At 24.8% G+C, this 10,978-nt stretch overlaps 4 protein-coding genes across 4 annotated transcripts; 2 read left to right on the top strand and 2 right to left on the bottom strand.

Annotated features, from left to right (window-relative positions):
- Positions 1-1,230: 1,230 nt before the first annotated feature.
- On the top strand, positions 1,231-3,222 carry PCHAS_1032900 (rhoptry-associated protein 1, putative; the record flags this gene model as incomplete). The annotated part of the gene is made up of 1 exon (XM_732078.2): positions 1,231-3,222. The coding sequence occupies one exon, from the start codon at positions 1,231-1,233 to the stop codon at positions 3,220-3,222; it is 1,992 nt and encodes a 663-aa protein (XP_737171.2).
- Positions 3,223-3,902: 680 nt separating this feature from the next.
- On the bottom strand, positions 3,903-4,465 carry PCHAS_1032800 (conserved Plasmodium protein, unknown function; the record flags this gene model as incomplete). The annotated part of the gene is made up of 2 exons (XM_738473.1): positions 3,903-3,974; positions 4,151-4,465. The coding sequence occupies 2 exons, from the start codon at positions 4,463-4,465 to the stop codon at positions 3,903-3,905; spliced, it is 387 nt and encodes a 128-aa protein (XP_743566.1).
- Positions 4,466-6,682: 2,217 nt separating this feature from the next.
- PCHAS_1032700 (eukaryotic translation initiation factor 2 subunit gamma, putative) lies at positions 6,683-8,080 on the top strand (the record flags this gene model as incomplete). Its single annotated transcript, XM_739230.2, has 1 exon — positions 6,683-8,080. The coding sequence occupies one exon, from the start codon at positions 6,683-6,685 to the stop codon at positions 8,078-8,080; it is 1,398 nt and encodes a 465-aa protein (XP_744323.2).
- Positions 8,081-9,393: 1,313 nt separating this feature from the next.
- On the bottom strand, positions 9,394-10,615 carry PCHAS_1032600 (conserved protein, unknown function; the record flags this gene model as incomplete). The annotated part of the gene is made up of 2 exons (XM_739231.1): positions 9,394-9,592; positions 9,789-10,615. 2 exons carry the CDS (start codon positions 10,613-10,615, stop codon positions 9,394-9,396), a joined length of 1,026 nt encoding a protein of 341 aa, XP_744324.1.
- Between the last annotated feature and the right edge of the window lie 363 nt (positions 10,616-10,978).

Genomic DNA, 10,978 nt, shown 5'->3' with positions numbered 1-10,978 from the left:
TTTTAAAATGCATATAATGTTAATCATATGTATATGCATATGCCTAGATATATTTTTGTTGGGACACACATGTGTTGTATTTTCATTTTTCAACATGTATTTTTCCCAAAATAAAACACAATTTACAGCATGTTAAAATTGATAAAAAAAAAGTAAATTCTCTAAAACAAAAACTAATTTTAATTCTTTAAAACATTTCGTATTTAAAATATTTTTTATCTTGTCTATATTTCATGCCCCAAGTGGCACAAATTAAGCATATTAAATAAGATAAAGAATGAAAAAAGGGAATACGCATTCAAAAGTAATAAAATAAAGTAAAAATATAAATCAATTAAAACTAACGTTGTAAATTATGTTATACAACATATGTATATAATTCCGGTCCAATTACAACATTTTTCTCTGTTTCAGTTAAATAGAAAATTCCTATAAATAATTGTTTTTTTCGAATCCGATAAATGTAAACTCCCATACAATGGTAATGAATAATGTTCTCTATTTTATTTTTTAATTTTTTTACATTGCACATAGTAATGTTTTTTGTAAGAAAGCACTCATAAGCAGAAATGCACGATTCTAAAAAAGGGGAAAATACATGAATCAAGTTTTGTGCAGAAAAGGATAGACAAATTTTAGGAAATATATAATATAGTAAAACATGTACATATTATTCATGAAAAAAACTATAAATAAATTTTTCAATTGCATAGAATAATATGAAAAAAATATTGTGATAAAGCAATATGCGTAAATTTGCAGAAATATTTCTATACAATACTAATCGATAACAATTGATTGGGTTTTATTTATTTTATTTAAATTTATTTGATTTTGTTTAGGGTATTACTTATTTTATTTAATATTTTTTTGGTTTTGTTTAGGTTTTATTTATTTTTCTATTATTTCATATATTTTTTTTAATTGTATAAAAATCATATATTATATATGTAAATTGAAGTATGTGATATTAGTTTTTGTTATATGTATTATTTTTTGGAAGCGATAAGTCTTTAATTTAGAATTTGTCTATCTTTCATTTACTTAACCTGCATACGGCATACCATAATTACAGTTGTAAAAAAGTATGCAATAAATATATATACATTAATATTTTTTTAAAATCATATTTTTTGCTTTAAAAAGTCAAAGTGAGACATTCTTGTGAATTTGAGTTAACACATTTCCTTTTAATAGAAAATTTACAATTATTTAATTTTGTTGTGAAAAATGTTTACTAAAATTGTGAGTTTATTCATACTTTCCCGATTGTTGCTTCAAGACTGTTCTGTTGCATTTAACGTACGCGATTCTAATGTTATATCTAGTTATTCACATGGTTACAACAGTCCAAGTATAAAAAATGAGGAATTAGGCGATTATAATTATTTCAAAAAAATGGTCCCCAAAGTGTCATTTTTACAAGAAGAAAATGATGGCAACAATGATAAAAATGAATCAGATAGCAATGCTCAACCAAATTTACCAGAAACAAATGAGCCACTACCTGCAGATGCCACCAATCAAAATCAAGATACCGCTTCTAATGAAAATACAGAAAATAAAGAAAACCCAGAAAATAAAGAAAACACAGAAAATAAAGAAAACATAGAAAAGAAAGAAAAGAAAGGAAAGAAAGGAAAAGAAAAACCGAAAAGAGAATTGAAGGCCCAGGGTGATCCCGATTTATTAAAAGATCGAGACTACACTTTAATTGGTGAAAATACAATAAATAGTTTAAAACACGCGGAGGAATCAAATGATGAAACTATCGAAGAGGAAGAAACTGAAGTAAAAGTAGATGAAAACAATCAGCCACTTATAAAATATACACCAGATTACACAGAACGTTTAAAAAAAGCAATGCATAAATTGGGTTATGATAAAGAATTTAAATTAGCTGAATTGAGAAAAGTACAATCATGTCCAAATGATAATTTTTTATTTGATGCATATCCAGAGTCAATAGAAGAATTTAAGAAAAACGATTTTAGACGAATGGATGCTATAGAAACCAGATTTATAGCTTGTTTAAGAAGGCATAATTTAATTAGAACAAATGGTTGGGACACAAGATTGAAATTTGGTAATTCAGTTAATACTTTTGGCCCATATGCATTACAAAACGATTTGGGTGTATACGATTTAACCAATTTACCCTCAAAGGTGGATTATATTAATGTAGTAAATGATTATGTTATACCCGAAAGTGAATTTCCGAATTTACGTAAACTAAATTATTGTTTATTAAACCCTGGAAAATTAGAAAAATTATTAAAACAAAAAAATATTAAATCATATATAACTGATACAGATAAAGGATCTTATGATGAATTTTTTAAGAATGCTCTAAATGAATCCATTAGATGCCATATTGAATATTTATTATATGAGTTATTGGAGCAAGACCGCTTCCGTAAATATTATAAGCAGGTTCCAGTAGATCTTGAGAAGGATCTTAAGAAGAAATTGTATCTAGTAAAATCAGGACTAAGTTATAGAAGTAGGAGACACGTCGATAATATTTTTAAAGAAATTGTAGAAGATATTGACTATCACGAACAACAATTCAGATTATTGGAAAAAAATATGGTGAAAATAACTATGTACTATTCCGGATATTCTCTTGGTGATTCATGTATCGAATATTTTGAAAAAGATAATATACACGAAGCACATGCATATTTGTATGATCACTTTGCGAAACCCATTAGACTCTTTTCTTCTTGTATTAAAAATATGACAATTTACAATAATGTTATGTCACATGTACATTCCAGAATGAAGCAGCTACTCACTCATACACCTAGAAAACCAATATTAAAAGAAATACATTTTAACGTACTTTTAAACAAGTTTAAAAAACCCCAAAATAAAGATCACCTTCCATATCATCCAACTGTTAAATCATTTGCACTTGGTGAATTAACGAGAGAACCTATTTATGGTTTCAATCATGCGTTCTTTGAATATAAGAAAAAGCAAGTATTAGATATTATGTATAAAATAAAATTAGATGTTTTTTCACTTGTTCGAAAAGGTAAAGATGGTCTAGAATTGGCTCCGGAAAATAATGAATTGTATGAGCAACTATTGAATAAATATAAAAAAGAACTCAGAGCTTTACTCCAGGAAATGAATTATGAATATGTCAAACTTTTTGAAATGCGTCTTTCAGCATTCTACCAAAAGGACCTTATGACCTATGGCCGTTTATTCTAATTGCGTTATTTATTTTTTGAGATAGCGTTTTTTTTGCGTAATTTCCAATTTTTTTATGTTTGATTGCTTCCAAATGTATTATTTCATTTTTTGTGGTGATTCGTTTCCACTATTATAAAATTATTTTTATTTGATAGACACATAAACTTTTTATAAACATAGAATTGCCTTTTAATTATTAATCTGTTGTTTTTATTAAAAAAAAATATCGTGATGAGTGATATCTCTATTTCTTTTTGTGCATTTCGAGGGTATTTATTTATTCTTTATTGAAATGTTATAAACCGCAGAAACTTCTCATATTTATCCAGTCTTAAGGGATAACAACATGCGCGTATACACACACATATAAGTCAAATATAACCACAATGCAGCATATGCAAAATTCTTTTTTTTTTCATGGTAGAACAAAAATATATGTATTATTTCATATTAATATTTTTTAATTTGCTTAATTATAAGAAATATTCCCAAAATGTAAAGAACAAAAGTGTTAGTTCTTAAAAAAAGTGTTTTAAAAAACTTCAAAATAAAATAACATAAAATGTACGAAATTAAATCTATATTATACAAAACAAAACAATTTTATTTTTTGATTTTAGTTAAAGTGACTATGCACATATGCATTTACATTATTTGCTTATAAGTCAAACACAAATGGACTTGATATTGCTCACCATTCATTTCCCTGTTTTAAGTCTCTTCCTGATTTTTCGAAGCGAACGGCAATCTGGTCGTGCTCCATTATTCGCCTGAAAGATTAATAAGATTAAAAAAATAAGAAATAAAAAGTAAAAAACATGATTGTGTCTTTGCACAAGATGTATACCCCCATACACATATGCATATATATGTATACAAATGCAACTGTAGAGAAATGAACAACAATTTTCTTATAATTAAATATATAAAACAACATAATATTTACCTTTTTGGGGTATCTTGCACCTGGACTTCTATTCCAAAAGAGTAATACTTGTTTACTACTTTGCTCGTTAAATGTTTTTTTTAGATCTATTAAAGTGTTATTATTTATAAATAGCATAAAAGAATCCTTTTCCAGTTCTCTAAACTCTTTATTCTCATTAAAACCATCTCTATATATGTTTCCTTTATTCATATTTATTTTATTGTAGGCATTTAAATGTGGTAAGTTTATTTTTCCTATAGGGTTTAGGAGCAATGTATTTTTTAAAATGGTGTTACTAGGTATGCAATTTCTTAAATTTGTTATTTTATACATTTTAGCGAAATATGCGTATGATATATATGATTGAGATAAAAAAAAACGAAATCCGGTTTATATATATTTGATTTATTCCTTTTAAACATTAAAATAAATTAAGTAAACAAAATATATATTTATACAATTATACAAATCAGAAAACATACACATTCCTTTAACCGAATTATCTAAATGTCAGTATGGCATTTTTAACTATTTTTTCATCAATTTATTACTATTTTTTTAAAGAATATCATTGTTTTGTTCTTAATATAAAATATATGTACATTTTCGATGCTCTCCCATTTATATGATTGCTGAATATAGGAATAATATATTAAAATGACATCGGAAATAAATATTTAGTTAAATGTATATTTTTCTTTTAACAACCTTACATCCTTTTTATTATTTAAAAGAATATATATCCAAATTATGCTATATTACGCTTAATAATAGTCAATGAATGGATAAATATATTATATATGTAATGCCTTATAAATCATAATTTCACTATCCCAATCGTGAAAAAACAAAATTATTATGAATAACGACAATGCTTTCTTTTTTTTCTTTGGGATTTATTAATACCAGCAATTATATAACCCTATTCTTATATAATTATATCTCCTTTAAATTATAGGATTTAAAATTTACAATTGCGTAAGAATAATTTATTAGTGTATATAATACAAAAATCAATACATGCCTTTTCCTAATATTTGGTGTAACCTATTCATTTAAAATAAAAGCATTTCTATATTCATATTTTTAACCAGTACTTCTAAAATAATAAGTTTGGTATATTCTTACATAAATATAAAAAATATTATATGCCTAATAATATTCTCTATTTTATTAATATTAGAAAAAAAAATTCAGAAATAAGCAAAATTATTGTAAAAATTGTAAACTATTGTAAAAATAAAAATAGATTGAGACATATAAACATTAGCTTTATATAGTTCCACAATTCCTTACTTAAATACTTGATGTTTTTTCACCTCCTTACAATATATTTTATTATATAATGACAGCTATCCATACACAACATATATTTGAAAGTTTTTTATACGATGGATATATAAAAATATGTATATATATTTTTTATACTTTTTTAAAAGTAAAGTTTATAAATACCATTCCAATGAACTGAAAAAATATTATTTTGGGTATCCTTTTTTTTAACGCCAAAGGTGATTATACTATATTAAAATAAAATTTTTTTTTTTAGATATATATATCGCAGGGGTTTATAAGCATGCCTTTCGATGTATACAAAATGTATATATACATAAATATACATGCGTACAATATTAGGTACAATAAAACTGCAACGTAACGAAATATTATATATATATTTTATTCCGTTATAGTAAAGGATAATATGTTTATTTAAGCGGTATATTATATATATAATTGCTGCATTATATACATATGAAAATATATAAATTAAAATACCTATAAACCCCATGTACAATAAAATATAAAACATATTATTACATATTGTTCCTTATGAGTAGTAAAAATGCAGAGTTTATAATATAATGAAAATTGTAAGCTATATAAAACAATTCCACGAACAATTAAAATAAAAAATAAAAATAAAAAAATAAAAACTTTTTTAAATAATATACATATATAATTAATAGAAGAAAATAATAATAAAAAAATACATATATATTATTATGCATTTTTTCGTGTAAATTTATAAGCATAGCACTAAAAACATAACAACATAGAATATTCAGGGTCCATGTTATTATGGAAAAACACTATAAAACTGTATGTAGAAAGAAAGATGCATAAAAAAGAAAAAATAAATATGAACTAAAAATTGAAGAAAAGGATAAACATAAATGATGCGACTTATGTTCAGTAAACCTATATAATATATTTAAAAAAATTACAAAAATAATTAATAAAATTATATTAGGTATGTATGTTCAAGGTTGAAAATTACCATTGACATACATAAACATTTTATCTACATCTATTCTGAATATAAGGAAAAAATAAAAAAATAAAACGTTTTTTTTTAATCATATCTTTAAAAGTAAAACAAGTGTGAACTAAATTGACAAATTTGGAAAACATATCATAAATTCCATTAGTCAAGTGCATAATTCACGTAAAAAAATCGTAACATTATATAAATAAAATACATTACCTAATAAATTATACACAGAAAATAATATATTTCCTCCTTTTTTCTCATATCAACATTAATTTAAAATGATTATTAATGAAAAAGATAAACTAGCGGAACAAAATTTAGAAACGTTAGATGTGACTAAATTAACACCATTAAGTGAAGATGTAATAAGTAGACAAGCTACGATAAATTTAGGCACAATAGGGCATGTGGCGCATGGTAAATCCACTTTGGTACATGCTATATCAGGAGTTCATACTGTTAGATTTAAACATGAAAAGGAAAGAAACATTACTATAAAATTAGGATATGCTAATGCAAAAATATATAAATGCACAAACCCAGATTGCCCACCACCTGAGTGTTATAAATCATATGAAAGCAGCAAAGAAGATGATCCTATGTGTCCTCGTGAAAATTGTAATTCTAAAATGAAATTATTAAGACATGTATCTTTCGTTGATTGCCCAGGGCACGATATTTTAATGGCTACTATGTTAAACGGTGCAGCTGTTATGGATGCAGCACTTTTATTAGTAGCAGGTAATGAATCATGCCCACAACCTCAAACATCTGAGCATTTGGCTGCTGTTGAAATTATGAGATTAAAGCACATATTAATTTTACAAAATAAAGTGGAATTAATAAAAGAAGAACAAGCATTAAAACAACAAGAAGAAATTCGAAATTTCGTTTCAGGTACAGCTGCTGATAGTGCGCCTATTATACCTATTAGTGCAGTTTTAAAATATAACATAGATGTAGTATGTGAATATATAGTTACCCAAATTAGTATACCAAGAAGAGATTTTATTTCATCACCACATATGATTGTTATTAGATCTTTTGATGTTAATAAACCTGGTGAAGATATTGAAGGATTACAAGGTGGTGTTGCAGGTGGTAGTATTTTACATGGAGTATTAAAAGTAGGGGATCAAATTGAAATTAGACCCGGTATTATATCAAAAGATGAAAAGGGAGAAATTACATGCAGACCAATTATTTCCAAAATATTATCTATGTTTGCTGAGAATAATAATTTAAAATATGCTGTGCCAGGTGGATTAATTGGTGTAGGTACACGAATCGATCCAATTCTTACACGAGCCGATCGTTTAGTTGGTCAGGTCATTGGTCATTTAAATAAATTACCTGATTGTTTTGCAGAAATTGAAATTTCTTATTATTTACTAAGAAGATTATTAGGTGTAAAATCACAAGATGGTGAAAAAAATACAAAAGTCGCCAAACTTAAAAATGGAGAATTCTTAATGATTAATATTGGATCAACATCTATTGGATGCAGAGTTATGGGTATCAAAAACGAACTAGCTAAATTAGAGCTAACAGGGCCAGTATGCACAAAAATTGGAGATAAAATTGCTCTTAGTAGAAGAGTAGATAAACATTGGCGTTTAATTGGATGGGGCCAAATCAATAAAGGAAAGCCCTTAGACCTTCAGGAGCCAATTTGATGAAAATGGCTGTGATAAAAGGAAAATGAAAGCATCGAAAATGTTCGTATAGCAAAAACAGTCTAAAATTAAGAATTCATTTAAATTATTGGTACAATATTTGGACATATAATAACATGAAATATATGTTCATTCGTGTGTTTTTTTTCTCGATACCTCTTTTTATTTTTCATTTCTTCGTTTTCATTTACATGCATATAATTTTATATTTATGCTACGCAAATAACTTCTTGTATTTGGTTTAAATTATAATTTTTAATTTTTAATATTTACATATAATGATTTTTATGAAAATTTTATTAAACCATCTCTTAGTATTAACTTAAATTCGAATGAAAATTAAAATTATGTATATCCATATTATACATTGAATTTAATAAGTATGAGGATTTGTTAAAATCGTAAGATATAAATGCATATGATCATGCATTGGATTTAAGCGAAAGAGAATTTTACCTTTTTTATTGTTTGATTAAGCAATTAAATTCATGAATAATTAAATAATACACATATATATGAAAATCAATGAAAATATGTTTAAAAAAATAATAATAAAAAATAATACATTAATGCGCATATACACATATGCACATATTGGCAAATGTCTATACATATTTGTACATAAGTAATGAATACATAACTGTAGATATGAACCTTTAAACACAATGCTAACATAAGCTAATATAATTTTATAAAAACTAAAAAACAAAATATATATATAAAAAATTTTAATATATCCATAATTATTATAAAAAAATACACCCTTATTTATTTTCCATGCAATTTCGAATATCTTTTTTTCACGTATGCAATATGATATATGTAATAAAAATGCAAATATAATATATATGCATACAAAACATAATTTTTGAAAATTAATTCTTGCCCACGAAATATACATAGGACAAAAAATACAATAAATACATGTACATATAACTTAAATACTTTTTGAATTCATAAAAATATAAATATTTTAAAAAAAAGCAGAAACAACAGAAATTATTATTCTCGCACGCGTAACGTATTAAACATATACATATTTATTATATGTTATATAAACTTATTCTAAGTATCTAATAAAACATAACTTTCTATAATTTTTCCATTTTTTAAGTTTTATGTGTCCCATAAACTTAGTTTCGTCATTGTGCCCATCTCTTTATATATTTACATGCATGGGACTGTTAGTTAAAATATATGGAAGTATTACATATATGCTCTCCTTCTATATCCTAATTTTCTGCTCAATGCCCATAGATTTATTCTAAATGCTTCATTGCTCAGTATTATATATATCCAGCATGTAAATTAGTTTAAAAAATGAATTCTCGTTTCAATGTTATAATTGATTGCATTGGATTTGCGAATAAGAAGCTAAAAAATAATAAATATTTATTTGATTCGTTCACTTTATCGAATGATAAATAATTGAAATGTATATTCTTGTCTTTATCTACTTTTACACTAAATTTTCTGTTTCCATTTACATTGTCATATAAAAGCTCGTGAGACCTACAAAAAAATGGAAATATAAAAATATAAAATTTTGAAATAATGGGCGCACATGCATGTATTAAAGGATAATATATATACGTAAAAAATGCATGTTCCAATCGATGCAAAATAAATATGCATTTGCATGCTTATCATAATTTGAGAAACATAATTAATAACATAAATTTATAGATTAATATGCATTTTATATTACTTGTCCTTAAAATTAAAGATGGGGGTAAATATGTTGTTATTATATTTTAGCGAAAGGCATACTGAACCGTCATAATCATTTTTGTTATTTCTTTCAATTATTACTTTGTTGTTAAAACTAATTTTGTCACCATACTTATTATAATACTCATATAGTTTACTTTCCAAATTTATAAGAGCCTTCTCACTTTTAAAATCATAGTTAGCATTAATATAAAAATTATCAAAAAATTGGAAAAAACTTATTTTTTTCATTAAGTCTATAGTATTAAATTCTCCTTTTATAATAGTGTTATATGCGTTTGCATAAGCATTAACATATACAGCCTTAGGAAGTTGATAAACTACATTTGCCCCTAAATTTGTATTTTTTAACAATGGAATGCTAACATCTAATCCAAATTCGTCAATACAAAAAAAATTATTTTTATTAAATTTTAAAAAATTTGCAAAAATATCGGGGTCTATTGAATTGGTAGTGCCTTTCTCTTCGTCATCACCACCTTCTTCCTTATTTTCCTTTTCTTCTGTTACTTTTACAGCTGCTTCTTCATCTTTATCCTTTATAATAACATTGGCATAAACACTTAATCGGTCCTTGTATAATCGTTTTCGAAATCTGGTGAATAAATTAACTTTTTTAATATTGTCTTTCAAATATTTATCGGATTTTAAAAAGCTTAGCGTGTTATAAAAATCTAATAAGTTTTTTTTTATTGCATTCGAGCATAATGCGTATTTTTGATTTCCTATTTGTAAATTTACACATGATACATAATTCAATACAAAAAAACAAAAAAATAAATAAAACAAATTTGCAGTAGACATATTTACTATTTATTTATTATTAAAAAACTATACAAGTAGAGAGAGAGAAAGAAAAAAACAAGTTTTCAATTTATATGGGTTTTACGCTTTATCCTCTCCCCTTTTTTAGTATTTCATGACTAATGCTTGTTTAATACGGTTTTCTTTTTATAATTATTTTAAAAATATGCAACTCAAGCCAAAATATAAAATTATATACATACATGTATATGTTTTATGACATGCCAATTTTTATTAATATCATATAAAATAAATAATTTCTGTTACTAAAACAAAATAAAAAGTAAAAAAGAAATTTTACGTCCAGAATACGATAAAAATATATAAAATAAATAATACCATAAATAAAATGCGTATTTAAAA

Source organism: Plasmodium chabaudi (assembly GCF_900002335.3).
Source record: "Plasmodium chabaudi chabaudi strain AS genome assembly, chromosome: 10".
Lineage (NCBI taxonomy): Eukaryota > Apicomplexa > Aconoidasida > Haemosporida > Plasmodiidae > Plasmodium > Plasmodium chabaudi.
Note: the sequence above shows the minus strand (reverse complement) of the source record. Positions and strands in the feature narration are given on the sequence as shown.